The following is a 19,264-nucleotide window of genomic DNA, read 5'->3' on the forward strand; positions in this document are numbered from 1 at the left end:
CGTACACAAACCATGCACAAACCCATGCACAAACCCATGTACAAACCCATGTACAAACTCATGTACAAACCCCCCCCTGTTACAGGAGGACTACGACCAAGCCTTCCAGTACTACTACCAGTCCACCCAGTTTGCTCCTGCCAATTTTGTCCTGCCATTCTTTGGTCTTGGCCAGATGTACATATTCAGAGGAGACAATGACAACGTAGGTTTTTTATTGTTTGGGCTGTAATCATATGGGCCGGTTGTGAAATTAACTGTAAGACCTACTACTTGCCTACTGTAAGACCTACTACTTGCCTACTGTAAGACCTACAACTTGCTTACTGTAACACCTACTACTTGCCTACTGTAAGACCTACTACTTGCCTACTGTAAGACCTACAACTTGCTTACTGTAACACCTACTACTTGCCTACTGTAAGATCTACAACTTGCCTACTGTAAGACCTACTACTTGCCTACTGTAAGACCTACAACTTGCCTACTGTAAGATCTACAACTTGCCTACTGTAAGACCTACTACTTGCCTACTGTAAGACCTACTACTTGCCTACTGTAAGATCTACAACTTGCCTACTGTAAGACCTACTACTTGCCTACTGTAAGACCTACAACTTGCCTACTGTAAGACCTACTACTTGCCTACTGTAAGACCTACAACTTGCCTACTGTAAGACCTACTACTTGCCTACTGTAAGACCTACAACTTGCCTATTGTATGACCTACTATTTTCCTACGGTGATACTGCATACTATACATAACATTTTCCCAAAGGAACATGTTTACTTGTTGCTAGATTTGTACCCTAGACATGTATAGGCCTACTTGTTGCTAGATTTGTACCCTAGACATGTATAGGCCTACTTGTTGCTAGATTTGTAGCCTAAACATGTATAGGCCTACTTGTTGCTAGATTTGTAGCCTAAACATGTTAGGCCTACTTGTTGCTAGATTTGTACCCTAGACATGTATAGAGATGTGTCAAGTGTAAAACATTCCCCCTCAGGCTGCCCAATGTTTTGAGAAAGTCCTGAAGGCCCAGCCAGGTAACTATGAAACTATGAAGATCCTGGGCTCACTCTATGCCAATCATTCAGATCAAGACAAGAGGGACACAGCCAGAGTAGGTTCAATGGCTTGGTACATGTGTACAAGGGTGTGTTTAGGTAGATGTGTACAAGTGTGTGTTTAGGTAGATGTGTAAAAGTGTGTGTTTAAGTAGATGTGTACAAGTGTCTGTTTAGGTACATGTGTACAAGTGTGTGTTTAGGTAGATGTGTACAAGTGTGTGTTTAAGTAGATGTGTACAAGGGTGTGTTTAAGTAGATGTGTACAAGGGTGTGTTTAGGTAGATGTGTACAAGTGTGTGTTTAAGTAGATGTGTACAAGTGTGTGTTTAGGTAGATGTGTACAAGTGTGTGTTTAGGTAGATGTGTACAAGTGTGTGTTTAAGTAGATGTGTACAAGGGTGTGTTTAGGTAGATGTGTACAAGGGTGTGTTTAGGTAGATGTGTACAAGTGTGTGTTTAGGTAGATGTGTACAAGGGTGTGTTTAGGTACATGTGTACAAGTGTGTGTTTAGGTAGATGTGTACATGTGTGTGTTTAGGTAGATGTGTACAAGCGTGTGTTTAGGTAGATGTGTACAAGGGTGGTTTTAGGTAGATGTGTACAAGCATGTGTTTAGGTAGATGTGTACAAGTGTGTGTTTAGGTAGATGTGTACAAGTGTGTGTTTAGGTAGATGTGTACAAGGGTGTGTTTAGGTAGATGTGTACAAGGGTGTGTTTAGGTACATGTGTACAAGGGTGTGTTTAGGTAGATGTGTACATGTGTGTGTTTAGGTAGATGTGTACAAGTGTGTGTTTAGGTAGATGTGTACAAGGGTGTGTTTAGGTAGATGTGTACATGTGTGTGTTTAGGTAGATGTGTACAAGTGTGTGTTTAGGTAGATGTGTACATGTGTGTGTTTAGGTAGATGTGTACACAGATGTCTGATGTTTAGATTATTATGAATTGTACCTCCCACAGCAACACATGAAGAAAGTCACTGAACAATTTCCAGATGACGTTGAAGCCTGGATTGAACTGGCTCAGATCATGGAACAAACAGATGTTCAGGTGAGTTAGCCTTACCTCCACTAAACATGTTCAGGTGAGTTGGTCTTACCTCCACTAAACATGTTCAGGTGAGTTAGCCTTACCTCCACTAAACATGTTCAGGTGAGTTAGCCTTACCTCCACTAAACATGTTCAGGGGAGTTGGCCTTACCTCCACTAAACATGTTCAGGTGAGTTGGCCTTACCTCCACTAAACTTGTTCAGGTGAGTTAGCCTTACCTCCACTAAACATGTTCAGGTGAGTTAGCCTTACCTCCACTAAACATGTTCAGGTGAGTTGGTCTTACCTCCACTAAACATGTTCAGGTGAGTTAGCCTTACCTCCACTAAACATGTTCAGGTGAGTTAGCCTTACCTCCACTAAACATGTTCAGGGGAGTTGGCCTTACCTCCACTAAACATGTTCAGGTGAGTTGGCCAACAGTTGACCCCCACACAACAGCTGACCCCCACACAACAGCTGACCCCCCCCCACACAACAGCTGACCCCCACACAACAGCTGACCCCCACACAACAGCTGACCCCCACACAACAGTTGACCCCCACACAACAGCTGACCCCCACACAACAGCTGACCCCCACACAACAGCTGACCCCCACACAACAGCTGACCCCCCCCCCCCCCACAACAGCTGACCCCCACACAACAGTTGACCCCCACACAACAGCTGACCCCCACACAACAGTTGACCCCCACACAACAGCTGACCCCCACACAACAGTTGACCCCCACACAACAGCTGACCCCCACACAACAGCTGACCCCCCCCACAACAGCTGACCCCCACACAACAGTTGACCCCCACACAACAGCTGACCCCCACACAACAGTTGACCCCCACACAACAGCTGACCCCCACACAACAGTTGACCCCCCCACAACAGCTGACCCCCACACAACAGTTGACCCCCACACAACAGCTGACCCCCACACAACAGCTGACCCCCACACAACAGCTGACCCCCACACAACAGCTGACCCCCACACAACAGCTGACCTCCAATACAACAACAGCTGACCCCCACACAACAGCTGACCTCACACAACAGCTGACCCCCACACAACAGCTGACCTCACACAACAGCTGACCTCACACAACAGCTGACCCCCACACAACAGCTGACCCCCACACAACAGTTGACCCCCACACAACAGCTGACCCCCACACAACAGCTGACCCCCACACAACAGCTGACCCTCACACAACAGCTGACCCCCACACAACCGTATTGTTGCAGGGAGCCCTATCAGCATATGGCACTGCCACTCGTATCCTGAAAGAAAAAGTGGAGGCTGACATTCCGCCAGAGATCCTCAACAATGTCGCAGCTCTACACTTCAGGCTAGGAAACTTTGAGGATGCCAGGGTAAGTTTGTATAGACAGGGTAAGTTTGTATAGACAGGGTAAGTTTGTATAGACAGGCGAGGGTAAGTTTGTATAGACAGGGTAAGTTTGTATAGACAGGGTAAGTTTGTATAGACAGGCGAGGGTAAGTTTGTATAGACAGGCGAGGGTAAGTTTGTATAGACAGGGTGACATGGTAAGTTTGTATAAACATTCTCTTACCTAAATGAAGTTTTAAAAAACAATGAAAATCTTTGGTGACAGAAATATTACGAAGCGTCTCTAGAGCGGTCTAAAACAGAAGCCCAACATGATGAGACTTACTACAGCGCCATCTCTGTCACTAGCACATACAACCTGGCCAGGCTGTACGAGGCCTTGCATGAGTACGATAAGGCTGACAAGTATTACAGGAATATTCTTAGAGACCATCCCAACTACGTGGACTGTAAGTGTACCATTAGTACCACATAGATTGTAAATTGTCATTAGATGAATACACCAATAAGTACACTGATATTTGTAAGATCCCTACCTTTGTGTCACCTCCTGTGTTTGTCCTTACCTTTGTATCACCTCCTGTGTTTGTCCTTACCTTTGTATCACCTCCTGTGTTTGTAAGCTCCCTTACCTTTGTGTCACCTCCTGTGTTTGTCCTTACCTTTGTGTCACCTCCTGTGTTTGTCCTTACCTTTGTATCACCTCCTGTGTTTGTAAGCTCCCTTACCTTTGTATCACCTCCTGTGTTTGTCCTTACCTTTGTATCACCTCCTGTGTTTGTCCTTACCTTTGTGTCACCTCCTGTGTTTGTAAGCTCCCTTACCTTTGTGTCACCTCCTGTGTTTGTCCTTACCTTTGTGTCACCTCCTGTGTTTGTCCTTATCTTGTGTCACCTCCTGTGTTTGTCCTTACCTTTGTGTCACCTCCTGTGTTTGTAAGCTCCCTACCTTTGTGTCACCTCCTGTTTTTGTAAGCTCCCTTACCTTTGTGTCACCTCCTGTGTTTGTAAGCTCCCTACCTTTGTGTCACCTCCTGTTTTTGTAAGCTCCCTACCTTTGTGTCACCTCCTGTGTTTGTAAGCTCCCTACCTTTGTGTCACCTCCTGTGTTTGTAAGCTCCCTACCTTTGTATCACCTCCTGTGTTTGTCCTTACCTTTGTATCACCTCCTGTGTTTGTAAGCTCCCTTACCTTTATATCACCTCCTGTGTTTGTCCTTACCTTTGTGTCACATCCTGTGTTTGTAAGCTCCCTTACCTTTGTGTCACCTCCTGTGTTTGTAAGCTCCCTTACCTTTGTATCACCTCCTGTGTTTGTCCTTACCTTTGTATCACCTCCTGTGTTTGTCCTTACCTTTGTGTCACCTCCTGTGTTTGTAAGCTCCCTTATCTTTGTGTCACCTCCTGTGTTTGTAAGCTCCCTTACCTTTGTGTCACCTCCTGTGTTTGTCCTTACCTTTGTGTCACCTCCTGTGTTTGTCCTTACCTTTGTATCACCTCCTGTGTTTGTCCTTACCTTTGTGTCACCTCCTGTGTTTGTCCTTACCTTTGTATCACCTCATGTGTTTGTAAGCTCCCTACCTTTGTGTCACCTCATGTGTTTGTAAGCTCCCTTACCTTTGTGTCACCTCCTGTGTTTGTAAGCTCCCTTACCTTTGTGTCACCTCCTGTGTTTGTAAGCTCCCTTACCTTTGTGTCACCTCCTGTGTTTGTAAGCTCCCTACATGTGTGTCACCTCCTGTGTTTGTAAGCTCCCTTACCTTTGTATCACCTCCTGTGTTTGTAAGCTCCCTTACCTTTGTGTCACCTCCTGTGTTTGTAAGCTCCCTACCTTTGTATCACCTCCTGTGTTTGTCCTTACCTTTGTGTCACCTCCTGTGTTTGTCCTTACCTTTGTGTCACCTCCTGTGTTTGTCCTTACCTTTGTGTCACCTCCTGTGTTTGTCCTTACCTTTGTGTCACCTCCTGTGTTTGTCCTTACCTTTGTGTCACCTCATGTGTTTGTAAGCTCCCTACCTTTGTGTCACCTCCTGTGTTTGTAAGCTCCCTACCTTTGTGTCACCTCCTGTGTTTGTCCTTACCTTTGTGTCACCTCCTGTGTTTGTAAGCTCCCTACCTTTGTGTCACCTGTGTTTGTCCTTACCTTTGTGTCACCTCCTGTGTTTGTAAGCTCCCTACCTTTGTGTCACCTGTGTTTGTCCTTACCTTTGTGTCACCTCCTGTGTTTGTCCTTACCTTTGTGTCACCTCCTGTGTTTGTAAGCTCCCTTACCTTTGTGTCACCTCCTGTGTTTGTAAGCTCCCTTACCTTTGTGTCACCTCCTGTGTTTGTCCTTACCTTTGTGTCACCTCCTGTGTTTGTCCTTACCTTTGTGTCACCTCCTGTGTTTGTCCTTACCTTTGTGTCACCTCCTGTGTTTGTCCTTACCTTTGTGTCACCTCCTGTGTTTGTAAGCTCCCTACCTTTGTGTCACCTGTGTTTGTCCTTACCTTTGTGTCACCTCCTGTGTTTGTAAACTCCCTACCTTTGTGTCACCTGTGTTTGTCCTTACCTTTGTGTCACCTCCTGTGTTTGTCCTTACCTTTGTGTCACCTCCTGTGTTTGTAAGCTCCCTTACCTTTGTGTCACCTCCTGTGTTTGTCCTTACCTTTGTGTCACCTCCTGTGTTTGTAAGCTCCCTTACCTTTGTGTCACCTCCTGTGTTTGTCCTTACCTTTGTGTCACCTCCTGTGTTTGTAAGCTCCCTTACCTTTGTGTCACCTCCTGTGTTTGTCCTTACCTTTGTGTCACCTCCTGTGTTTGTAAGCTCCCTTACCTTTGTATCACCTCCTGTGTTTGTCCTTACCTTTGTATCACCTCCTGTGTTTGTAAGCTCCCTTACCTTTGTGTCACCTCCTGTGTTTGTCCTTACCTTTGTGTCACCTCCTGTGTTTGTCCTTACCTTTGTGTCACCTCCTGTGTTTGTCCTTACCTTTGTGTCACCTCCTGTGTTTGTAAGCTCCCTTACCTTTGTGTCACCTCCTGTGTTTGTCCTTACCTTTGTGTCACCTCCTGTGTTTGTCCTTACCTTTGTGTCACCTCCTGTGTTTGTCCTTACCTTTGTGTCACCTCCTGTGTTTGTAAGCTCCCTTACCTTTGTGTCACCTCCTGTGTTTGTCCTTACCTTTGTGTCACCTCCTGTATTTCAGGTTACCTGCGGCTGGGCTGTATGGCAAGAGACAGAGGACAGATCTACGAGGCGTCTGATTGGTTTAAAGAGGCTTTACAGATAAACCAGGTGGGTTTTTTAACCGGGATTTTCTTAAAACATTTTTCTTTCTGCCAGCTTTTCTCTAATTTCCAGTAGCTGATGGTTTTACTTTAATTTTTATTTTCTCTAAAACCCTTACAATTTGATACTTTTCTATTATACTAGACGACCCAGTTTCCCTATGGTAAATGGTCTGTTGGCTACACTAGGCCTCAAACTAGGCCTGCACTTCACCCAAACCTTATCACCCTCTCCGCACAAGCTCAAAACAGCCGCATATTCCAAGATCTTTTCACTTTTGGCTATTCTTTAAGGGCATTGGCATGGAATTTTGGCCATTTTAAATTTTTTTAGACTTAACTCTTTGAACTATAACTCTATGCTAAATACTAGACATGTAATGTTTGTGTAGGACCTTTAGACTGAATGTTTGTGTAGGACCTTTAGACTGAATGTTTATGTAGGACCTTTAGACTGAATGTTTGTGTAGGACCTTTAGACTGAATGTTTATGTAGGACCTTTAGACTGAATGTTTATGTAGGACCTAATTAGACATTGAATGTTTATGTAGGACCTAATAAGTCATGTAATGTTTATGTAGGACCTTTAGACTGAATGTTTATGTAGGACCTTTAGACTGAATGTTTATGTAGGACCTTTAGACTGAATGTTTATGTAGGACCTTTAGACTGAATGTTTGTGTAGGACCTTTAGACATTGAATGTTTATGTAGGACCTAATAAGTCATGTAATGTTTGTGTAGGACCTAATTAGACATGTAATGTTTGTGTAGGACCTAATTAGACATGTAATGTTTGTGTAGGACCTAATTAGACATGTAATGTTTGTGTAGGACCTAATTAGACATGTAATGTTTGTGTAGGACCATCCAGACGCCTGGTCACTGATTGGCAATCTTCATCTGGCCAAACAAGAGTGGGGACCTGGTCAGAAAAAGTTTGAGAGAATTCTGCAGCGCCAGGCAACCAAAGATGATGCCTACTCTCTGATTGCTCTGGGGAATGTCTGGCTTCAGACACTTCATCAGCCCATGAGAGACAGAGAAAAGGTAGGTTTTTTTTACAACTCTTATGCCTGGCATCACCATGCCTGTGTCACCATTTGATATCTGTAATGTATGTGTCACCATCTGATATCTGTCATGTTTGTGTCACCATCTGATATCTGTTATGTCTGTGTCACCTTCTGATTTCTGTAATGCCTGTGTCACCTTCTGATTTCTGTCATGTCTATGTAACCATCTATCTGTAATGTCTGTGTCACCATCTGATATCTCTAATGTCTGTGTCACCATCTGATATCTGTAATGTCTGTGTCACCATCTGATATCTGTAATGTCTGTGTCACCATCTGATATCTCTAATGTCTGTGTCACCATCTGATATCTGTAATGTCTGTGTCACCATCTGATATCTGTAATGTCTGTGTCACCATCTGATATCTGTAATGTCTGTGTCACCTTCTGATATCTGTAATGTCTGTGTCACCTTCTGATTTCTGTAATGCCTGTGTCACCTTCTGATTTCTGTCATGTCTATGTAACCATCTATCTGTAATGTCTGTGTCACCATCTGATATCTGTAATGTCTGTGTCACCATCTGATATCTGTAATGTCTGTGTCACCATCTGATATCTGTAATGTCTGTGTCACCATCTGATAACTGTCATGTCTGTGTCACCATCTGATATCTGTAATGTCTGTGTCACCATCTGATATCTGTAATGTCTGTGTCACCATCTGATATCTGTAATGTCTGTGTCACCATCTGATATCTGTAATGTCTTTGTCACCATCTGATATCTGTCATGTCTGTGTCACATCTCCCATGTCTAATTGCCAGTGTTTATTTTCAGGAAAAACGCCACCAAGATCGTGCTCTTGCTATGTATAAACAAGTTTTAAGAAATGACCCACGTAATATTTGGGCAGCAAATGGCATAGGTAATAAGTTACATTTGGGCAGCTAATGACTTATGTAATCAGTTACATTTGGGCAGCAATTGGCATGTAATCAGTTACATTTGGGCAGCTAATGACATGTAATCAGTTACATTTGGGCAGCTAATGACATGTAATCAGTTACATTTGGGCAGCTAATGACTTATGTAATCAGTTACATTTGGGCAGCTAATGACTTATGTAATCAGTTACATTTGGGCATCTATTGACTTATGTAATCAGTTACATTTGGGCATCTATTGACTTATGTAATCAGTTACATTTGGGCATCTATTGACTTATGTAATCAGTTACATTTGGGCAGCTAATGACTTATGTAATCAGTTACATTTGGGCAGCTAATGACTTATGTAATCAGTTACATTTGGGCAGCTAATGACTTATGTAATCAGTTACATTTGGGCATCTATTGACTTATGTAATCAGTTACATTTGGGCATCTATTGACTTATGTAATCAGTTACATTTGGGCAGCTAATGACTTATGTAATCAGTTGATCATAAGTTTTATCCCTCAGCTTGAAGCTCACCTTGATCTAGGCCACCAGGTTTTGTATAGTAGGGTTCTAAACATGGTTTTGTGAAAGTACAGACAATACCAGGACCTAAAGCTGCTGAGCTAAAGACATGGTTTGGTGAAGGTACATACAATACCAGGACCTAAAGCTGCTGAGCTAAAGACATGGTTTGGTGGGGGTACAGACAATACCAGGACCTAAAGCTGCTGAGCTAAAGTACCAGGACCTAAAGCTGCTGAGCTAAAGACATGGTTTGGTGGGGGTACATACAATACCAGGACCTAAAGCTGCTGAGCTAAAGACATGGTTTGGTGGGGGTACAGACAATACCAGGACCTAAAGCTGCTGAGCTAAAGACATGGTTTGGTGGGGGTACAGACAATACCAGGACCTAAAGCTGCTGAGCTAAAGACATGTTTTGGTGGGGGTACAGACAATACCAGGACCTAAAGCTGCTGAGCTAAAGACATGGTTTGGTGGGGGTACAGACAATACCAGGACCTAAAGCTGCTGAGCTAAAGACATGGTTTGGTGGGGGTACAGACAATACCAGGACCTAAAGCTGCTGAGCTAAAGACATGGTTTGGTGGGGGTACATACAATACCAGGACCTAAAGCTGCTGAGCTAAAGACATGGTTTGGTGGGGGTACAGACAATACCAGGACCTAAAGCTGCTGAGCTAAAGACATGGTTTGGTGGGGGTACATACAATACCAGGACCTAAAGCTGCTGAGCTAAAGTACCAGGACCTAAAGCTGCTGAGCTAAAGACATGGTTTGGTGGGGGTACAGACAATACCAGGACCTAAAGCTGCTGAGCTAAAGTACCAGGACCTAAAGCTGCTGAGCTAAAGACATGGTTTGGTGGGGGTACAGACAATACCAGGACCTAAAGCTGCTGAGCTAAAGACATGGTTTGGTGGGGGTACATACAATACCAGGACCTAAAGCTGCTGAGCTAAAGTACCAGGACCTAAAGCTGCTGAGCTAAAGACATGGTTTGGTGAAGGTACAGACAATACCAGGACCTAAAGCTGCTGAGCTAAAGACATGGTTTGGTGAAGGTACAGACAATACCAGGACCTAAAGCTGCTGAGCTAAAGACATGGTTTGGTGGGGGTACAGACAATACCAGGACCTAAAGCTGCTGAGCTAAAGACATGGTTTGGTGGGGGTACATACAATACCAGGACCTAAAGCTGCTGAGCTAAAGACATGATTTGGTGGGGGTACAGACAATACCAGGACCTAAAGCTGCTGAGCTAAAGACATGATTTGGTGGGGGTACAGACAATACCAGGACCTAAAGCTGCTGAGCTAAAGTACCAGGACCTAAAGCTGCTGAGCTAAAGACATGGTTTGGTGGGGATACAGACAATACCAGGACCTAAAGCTGCTGAGCTAAAGACATGGTTTGGTGGGGGTACATACAATACCAGGACCTAAAGCTGCTGAGCTAAAGACATGATTTGGTGGGGGTACAGACAATACCAGGACCTAAAGCTGCTGAGCTAAAGACATGATTTGGTGGGGGTACAGACAATACCAGGACCTAAAGCTGCTGAGCTAAAGACATGGTTTGGTGGGGGTACAGACAATACCAGGACCTAAAGCTGCTGAGCTAAAGACATGGTTTGGTGGGGGTACAGACAATACCAGGACCTAAAGCTGCTGAGCTAAAGACATGGTTTGAGTTCAGGAATAAAGTACTGATTAAAAGTTGATAAAAGCTGGTTATCTTAAGTTTTACTAATTAGTAATTTTAATTAAAATATTTGGGTTTTATTTATTAAATAAAGATATCAAGTGTTTTACTTAAAGAATGTTTCAATGTCTTAGTGTGTCCATCCTAACCTGTCTAAATGTCTTAGTGTGTCCATCCTAACCTGTCTAAATGTCTTAGTGTGTCCATCCTAACCTGTCTAAATGTCTTAGTGTGTCCATCCTAACCTGTCTAAATGTCTTAGTGTGTCCATCCTAACCTGTCTAAATGTCTTAGTGTGTCCATCCTAACCTGTCTAAATGTCTTAGTGTGTCCATCCTAACCTGTCTAAATGTCTTAGTGTGTCCATCCTAACCTGTCTAAATGTCTTAGTGTGTCCATCCTAACCTGTCTAAATGTCTTAGTGTGTCCATCCTAACCTGTCTAAATGTCTTAGTGTGTCCATCCTAACCTGTCTAAATGTCTTAGTGTGTCCATCCTAACCTGTCTAAATGTCTTAGTGTGTCCATCCTAACCTGTCTAAATGTCTTAGTGTGTCCATCCTAACCTGTCTAAATGTCTTAGTGTGTCCATCCTAACCTGTCTAAATGTCTTAGTGTGTCCATCCTAACCTGTCTAAATGTCTTAGTGTGTCCATCCTAACCTGTCTAAATGTCTTAGTGTGTCCATCCTAACCTATCTAAATGTCTTAGTGTGTCCATCCTAACCTATCTAAATGTCTTAGTGTGTCCATCCTAACCTGTCTAAATGTCTTAGTGTGTCCATCCTAACCTGTCTAAATGTCTTAGTGTGTCCATCCTAACCTGTCTAAATGTCTTAGTGTGTCCATCCTAACCTGTCTAAATGTCTTAGTGTGTCCATCCTAACCTGTCTAAATGTCTTAGTGTGTCCATCCTAACCTGTCTAAATGTCTTAGTGTGTCCATCCTAACCTGTCTAAATGTCTTAGTGTGTCCATCCTAACCTGTCTAAATGTCTTAGTGTGTCCATCCTAACCTGTCTAAATGTCTTAGTGTGTCCATCCTAACCTATCTAAATGTCTTAGTGTGTCCATCCTAACCTATCTAAATGTCTTAGTGTGTCCATCCTAACCTGTCTAAATGTCTTAGTGTGTCCATCCTAACCTGTCTAAATGTCTTAGTGTGTCCATCCTAACCTGTCTAAATGTCTTAGTGTGTCCATCCTAACCTGTCTAAATGTCTTAGTGTGTCCATCCTAACCTGTCTAAATGTCTTAGTGTGTCCATCCTAACCTGTCTAAATGTCTTAGTGTGTCCATCCTAACCTGTCTAAATGTCTTAGTGTGTCCATCCTAACCTGTCTAAATGTCTTAGTGTGTCCATCCTAACCTGTCTAAATGTCTTAGTGTGTCCATCCTAACCTGTCTAAATGTCTTAGTGTGTCCATCCTAACCTGTCTAAATGTCTTAGTGTGCCCATCCTAACCTGTCTAAATGTCTTAGTGTGTCCATCCTAACCTGTCTAAATGTCTTAGTGTGTCCATCCTAACCTATCTAAATGTCTTAGTGTGTCCATCCTAACCTGTCTAAATGTCTTAGTGTGTCCATCCTAACCTGTCTAAATGTCTTAGTGTGTCCATCCTAACCTATCTAAATGTCTTAGTGTGTCCATCCTAACCTGTCTAAATGTCTTAGTGTGTCCATCCTAACCTGTCTAAATGTCTTTGTGTGCCCATTATTCTATTGTAGGCTGTGTACTAGCACATAAAGGCTGCATCAATGAGAGCCGAGATGTGTTTGCTCAGGTGCGGGAGGCCACAGCAGATTTTTGTGATGTCTGGTTAAACATTGCTCACATTTATGTGGAGCAGAAGCAATATGTGGCGGCAGTCCAGATGGTGAGTGTCCAGCTGTTGTCCATGTGCCCAGGTGTTGTCCATGTGCCCAACTGTTGTCCAGGTGTTGTCCATGTGCCCAACTGTTGTCCAGGTGTTGTCCATGTGCCCAGGTGTTGTCCAGGTGTTGTCCATGTGCCCAGCTGTTGTCCATGTGTCCAGCTGTTGTCCATGTGCCCAACTGTTGTCCAGGTGTTGTCCATGTGCCCAACTGTTGTCCAGGTGTTGTCCATGTGCCCAACTGTTGTCCAGGTGTTGTCCATGTGCCCAACTGTTGTCCAGGTGTTGTCCATGTGCCCAGGTGTTGTCCAGCTCTTGTCCATGTGCCCAGGTGTTGTCCAGGTGTTGTCCATGTGCCCAGCTGTTGTCCATGTGTCCAGCTGTTGTCCAGCTGTTGTCTAAGTGTCAAGCTGTTGTCCATGTGCCCAGCTGTTGTCCATGTGTCCAGCTGTTGTCTAAGTGCCCAGCTGTTGTCCATGTGTCCAGCTGTTGTCCAGCTGTTGTCCATGTGTCCAGCTGTTGTCTAAGTGTCCAGCTGTTGTCTAAGTGTCCAGCTGTTGTCCATGTGTCCAGCTGTTGTCCATGTGTCCAGCTGTTGTCCATGTGCCCAGCTGTTGTCCAGCTGTTGTCCATGTGCCCTGCTGTTGTCCAGCTGTTGTCCATGTGCCCAGGTGTTGTCCAGCTGTTGTCCATGTGCCCAGCTGTTGTCCAGCTGTTGTCCATGTGCCCTGCTGTTGTCCAGCTGTTGTCCATGTGCCCAGGTGTTGTCCAGCTGTTGTCCATGTGCCCAGGTGTTGTCCATGTGCCCAGCTGTTGTCCATGTGTCCAGCTGTTGTCCAGCTGTTGTCTATGTGTCCAGCTGTTGTCCATGTGTCCAGCTGTTGTCCAGCTGTTGTCCATGTGTCCAGCTGTTGTCTAAGTGCCCAGCTGTTGTCCATGTGTCCAGCTGTTGTCTAAGTGTCCAGCTTTTGTCCATGTGTCCAGCTGTTGTCCATGTGCCCAGCTGTTGTCCATGTGTCCAGCTGTTGTCCATGTGTCCAGCTGTTGTCCAGATGTTGTCTATGTGTCCAGCTGTTGTCCATGTGTCCAGAGTTTGTCTAAGTGTCCAGCTGTTGTCTAAGTGCCCAGCTGTTGTCCATGTGTCCAGCTGTTGTCCATGTGTCCAGCTGTTGTCCAGCTGTTGTCTATGTGTTCAGCTGTTGTCCATGTGCCCAGCTGTTGTCCAGCTGTTGTCCAGCTGTTGTCTATGTGTCCAGCTGTTGTCCATGTGCCCAGCTGTTGTCCAGCTGTTTTCCATGTGTCCAGCTGTTGTCCAGCTGTTGTCCATGTGCCCAGCTGTTGTCCAGCTGTTTTCCATGTGTCCAGCTGTTGTCCAGATGTTGTCTATGTGTCCAGCTGTTGTCCATGTGCCCAGCTGTTGTCCATGTGTCCAGCTGTTGTCCATGTGGCCAGCTGTTGTCCATGTGCCCAGCTGTTGTCCATGTGCCCAGCTGTTGTCCAGCTGTTGTCCATGTGCCCAGCTGTTGTCCATGTGGCCAGCTGTTGTCCATGTGGCCAGCTGTTGTCCAGGTGTCCAGCTGTTGTCCAGCTTTTGTCCATGTGCCCAGCTGTTGTCCGTGTGCCCAGCTGTTGTCCAGCTGTTGTCCATGTGCCCAGCTGTTGTCCGTGTGCCCAGCTGTTGTCCAGCTGTTGTCCATGTGGCCAGCTGTTGTCCATGTGCCCAGCTGTTGTCCATGTGCCCAGCTGTTGTCCATGTGTCCAGCTGTTGTCCATGTGCCCAGCTGTTGTCCATGTGTCCAGCTGTTGTCCATGTATCCAGCTGTTGTCCATGTGCCCAGCTGTTGTCCATGTGTCCAGCTGTTGTCCAGGTGTTGTCCATGTGCCCAGCTGTTGCCCATGTGCCCAGCTGTTGTCCATGTGCCCAGCTGTTGTCCAGCTGTTGTCCAGGTGTTGCCCATGTGCCCAGCTGTTGTCCAGCTGTTGTCCATGTGCCCAGCTGTTGTCCAGCTGTTTTCCATGTGTCCAGCTGTTGTCCAGATGTTGTCTATGTGTCCAGCTGTTGTCCATGTGCCCAGCTGTTGTCCATGTGTCCAGCTGTTGTCCATGTGGCCAGCTGTTGTCCATGTGCCCAGCTGTTGTCCATGTGCCCAGCTGTTGTCCAGCTGTTGTCCATGTGCCCAGCTGTTGTCCATGTGGCCAGCTGTTGTCCATGTGGCCAGCTGTTGTCCAGGTGTCCAGCTGTTGTCCAGCTTTTGTCCATGTGCCCAGCTGTTGTCCGTGTGCCCAGCTGTTGTCCAGCTGTTGTCCATGTGCCCAGCTGTTGTCCGTGTGCCCAGCTGTTGTCCAGCTGTTGTCCATGTGGCCAGCTGTTGTCCATGTGCCCAGCTGTTGTCCATGTGCCCAGCTGTTGTCCATGTGTCCAGCTGTTGTCCATGTGCCCAGCTGTTGTCCATGTGTCCAGCTGTTGTCCATGTATCCAGCTGTTGTCCATGTGCCCAGCTGTTGTCCATGTGTCCAGCTGTTGTCCAGGTGTTGTCCATGTGCCCAGCTGTTGCCCATGTGCCCAGCTGTTGTCCATGTGCCCAGCTGTTGTCCAGCTGTTGTCCAGGTGTTGCCCATGTGCCCAGCTGTTGTCCAGCTGTTGTCCATGTGCCCAGCTGTTGCCCATGTGCCCAGCTGTTGTCCATGTGCCCAGCTGTTGTCCAGCTGTTGTCCATGTGCCCAGCTGTTGTCCAGCTGTTGTCTAAGTGCCCAGCTGTTGTCCATGTGCCCAGCTGTTGTCCATGTGTCCAGCTGTTGTCCATGTGTCCAGCTTTGATGTGCATCCCCCTGTATCCCCAGTACGAGAACTGTCTGAAGAAGTTTTTCAAGAGTCACAACATGGAGGTGATGATGTACCTAGCCAGAGCTTATTTCAAATGTGGCAAACTTTCTGAATGCAAACACACACTTCTCAAGGTAGGTCAGACATTTCTTTTGATGTCTTCTTACAAATGTGGCTTTTTTCCTCCCTGCGCTACTTAATGTATTTCTCCCTGTGCTACTGAATGTATTTCTCCCTGCGCTACTTAATGTATTTCTCCCTGCGCTACTTAATGTATTTCTCCCTGTGCTACTGAATGTATTTCTCCCTGCGCTACTTAATGTATTCCTCCCTGCACTACTTAATGTATTTCTCCCTGCACTACTTAATGTATTTCTCCCTGTGCTACTGAATGTATTTCTCCCTGCGCTACTTAATGTATTTCTCCCTGCGTTACTTAATGTATTCCTCCCTGCGCTACTTAATGTATTTCTCCCTGCGCTACTTAATGTATTTCTCCCTGCGCTACTTAATGTATTTCTCCCTGCGCTACTTAATGTATTTCTCCCTGTGCTACTGAATGTATTCCTCCCTGCGCTACTGAATGTATTCCTCCCTGTGCTACTGAATGTATTTCTCCCTGCACTACTTAATGTATTTCTCCCTGTGCTACTGAATGTATTTCTCCCTGCACTACTTAATGTATTTCTCCCTGCGCTACTGAATGTATTTCTCCCTGCGCTACTGAATGTATTCCTCCCTGCGCTACTGAATGTATTCCTCCCTGCGCTACTGAATGTATTCCTCCCTGTGCTACTGAATGTATTTCTCCCTGCACTACTTAATGTATTTCTCCCTGCGCTACTGAATGTATTTCTCCCTGCGCTACTGAATGTATTCCTCCCTGCGCTACTGAATGTATTCCTCCCTGCGCTACTGAATGTATTCCTCCCTGTGCTACTTAATGTATTTCTCCCTGCGCTACTTAATGTATTTCTCCCTGCGCTACTTAATGTATTCCTCCCTGCGCTACTGAATGTATTCCTCCCTGTGCTACTGAATGTATTTCTCCCTGTGCTACTGAATGTATTCCTCCCTGCGCTACTGAATGTATTCCTCCCTGTGCTACTGAATGTATTTCTCCCTGCACTACTTAATGTATTTCTCCCTGCGCTACTGAATGTATTCCTCCCTGTGCTACTTAATGTATTTCTCCCTGCACTACTTAATGTATTTCTCCCTGCGCTACTTAATGTATTCCTCCCTGTGCTACTGAATGTATTCCTCCCTGCGCTACTGAATGTATTTCTCCCTGCACTACTTAATGTATTTCTCCCTGCGCTACTTAATGTATTCCTCCCTGTGCTACTGAATGTATTCCTCCCCCACAGGCCCGTCATGTTGCACCAAATGACACGGTGCTGCTGTACAACATCGCCCTGGTCCAACAGAAACTGGCCACCATGATCCTGAAGGATGAGAAAAGTAACCTGAAGAAAGTGTTGATAGCAGTCAGAGACCTAGAGCTGGCACACAGGTGGTTACTGCTTTACTCAACTCTCTCTCTGTCTTTGTTTGTCTCTGTTTGTCTCTTTGTCTGTCTGTGTTTGTCTTTCTTTATGTCTGTGTTGATGTGTGTGTAGCCACATGTGTGTGTTTAGCCACATGTGTTGATGTGTAGCCACATGTGTTGATGTTTGTGTAGCCACATGTGATGGTGTTTGTGTAGCCACATGTGTTGATGTGTAGCCACATGTGTTGATGTGTAGCCACATCTGTTGTTTATATAGCCACATGTGTTGTGTAGCCACATGTGTTGATGTGTAGCCACATGTGTTGATTATATAGCCACATGTGTTGTGTAGCCACATGTGTTGTTGTGTAGCCACATGTGTTGTTTATATAGCCACATGTGTTGTGTAGCCACATGTGTTGATGTGTAGCCACATGTGTTGATGTGTAGCCACATGTGTTGATGTGTGTGTAGCCACATGTGTTGATGTGTAGCCACATGTGTTGATGTGTAGCCACATGTGTTGTGTAGCCACATGTGTTGATGTGTAGCCACATGTGTTGATGTGTAGCCACATGTGTTGATGTGTAGCCACATGTGTTGTTTATATAGCCACATGTGTTGTGTAGCCACATGTGTTGTTGTGTAGCCACATGTGTTGATGTGTAGCCACATGTGTTGATGTGTGTGTAGCCACATGTGTTGATGTTTGTGTAGCCACATGTGTTGATGTGTAGCCACCACATGTGTTGATGTGTAGCCACATGTGTTGATGTGTGTGTAGCCACATGTGTTGATGTGTAGCCACATGTGTTGATGTGTAGCCACCACATGTGTTGATGTGTGTGTAGCCACATGTGTTGATGTGTAGCCACATGTGTTGATGTGTAGCCACATGTGTTGATGTGTGTGTAGCCACATGTGTTGATGTGTAGCCACATGTGTTGATGTGTAGCCACATGTGTTGATGTTTGTGTAGCCACATGTGTTGATGTGTAGCCACATGTGTTGATGTGTAGCCACATGTGTTGATGTGTGTGTAGCCACATGTGTTGATGTGTAGCCACATGTGTTGATGTGTAGCCACATGTGTTGATGTTTGTGTAGCCACATGTGTTGATGTGTAGCCACATGTGTTGATGTGTGTGTAGCCACATGTGTTGATGTGTAGCCACATGTGTTGATGTGTAGCCACATGTGTTGATGTGTAGCCACATGTGTTGATGTGTAGCCACATGTGTTGATGTGTAGCCACATGTGTGGATGTGTGTGTAGCCACATGTGTTGATGTGTAGCCACATGTGTTGATGTGTAGCCACATGTGTTGATGTGTAGCCACATGTGTTGATGTGTAGCCACATGTGTTGATGTGTAGCCACATGTGTTGATGTGTAGCCACATGTGTTGATGTTTGTGTAGCCACATGTGTTGATGTGTAGCCACATGTGTTGATGTGTAGCCACATGTGTTGATGTGTAGCCACATGTGTTGATGTGTAGCCACATGTGTTGATGTGTAGCCACATGTGTTGATGTTTGTGTAGCCACATGTGATGGTGTTTGTGTAGCCACATGTGTTGATGTGTAGCCACATGTGTTGTTTATATAGCCACATGTGTTGATGTGTAGCCACATGTGTTGATGTGTAGCCACATGTGTTGATGTGTGTGTAGCCACATGTGTTGATGTGTAGCCACATGTGTTGATGTGTAGCCACATGTGTTGATGTGTAGCCACATGTGTTGATGTGTAGCCACATGTGTTGATGTGTGTGTAGCCACATGTGTTGATGTGTAGCCACATGTGTTGATGTTTGTGTAGCTACATGTGTTGATGTGTAGCCACATGTGTTGATGTGTAGCCACATGTGTTGATGTGTAGCCACATGTGTTGATGTGTAGCCACATGTGTTGATGTTTGTGTAGCCACATGTGTTGATGTGTAGCCACATGTGTTGATGTGTAGCCACATGTGTTGATGTGTAGCCACATGTGTTGATGTTTGTGTAGCCACATGTGTTGATGTTTGTGTAGCCACATGTGTTGATGTGTAGCCACATGTGTTGATGTGTAGCCACATGTGTTGATGTTTGTGTAGCCACATGTGTTGATGTGTAGCCACATGTGTTGATGTGTAGCCACATGTGTTGATGTTT

The 19,264-nt window shown here is 45.2% G+C and overlaps 1 protein-coding gene across 1 annotated transcript in view; it reads left to right on the forward strand.

Moving 5' to 3' along the window:
• LOC131937324 (RNA polymerase-associated protein CTR9 homolog) overlaps positions 1-19,264 on the forward strand; it is a 35,841-nt gene that overhangs the window by 6,531 nt on the left and 10,046 nt on the right. The window contains exons 8-18 of the mRNA XM_059294619.1: positions 86-205; positions 1,011-1,127; positions 2,034-2,123; positions 3,364-3,492; positions 3,736-3,919; positions 6,657-6,745; positions 7,603-7,788; positions 8,596-8,683; positions 12,649-12,797; positions 15,636-15,752; positions 16,989-17,134. Coding sequence (XP_059150602.1) covers positions 86-205; positions 1,011-1,127; positions 2,034-2,123; positions 3,364-3,492; positions 3,736-3,919; positions 6,657-6,745; positions 7,603-7,788; positions 8,596-8,683; positions 12,649-12,797; positions 15,636-15,752; positions 16,989-17,134 — 1,415 coding nt within the window. The remainder of the gene's footprint in view (positions 1-85; positions 206-1,010; positions 1,128-2,033; positions 2,124-3,363; positions 3,493-3,735; positions 3,920-6,656; positions 6,746-7,602; positions 7,789-8,595; positions 8,684-12,648; positions 12,798-15,635; positions 15,753-16,988; positions 17,135-19,264) is intronic.

This window comes from Physella acuta, unplaced genomic scaffold, assembly GCF_028476545.2.
Source record: "Physella acuta isolate Inbredline_101_S28 unplaced genomic scaffold, ASM2847654v3 ptg000208l, whole genome shotgun sequence".
In the NCBI taxonomy this organism is placed as follows: Eukaryota; Metazoa; Mollusca; class Gastropoda; family Physidae; genus Physella; species Physella acuta.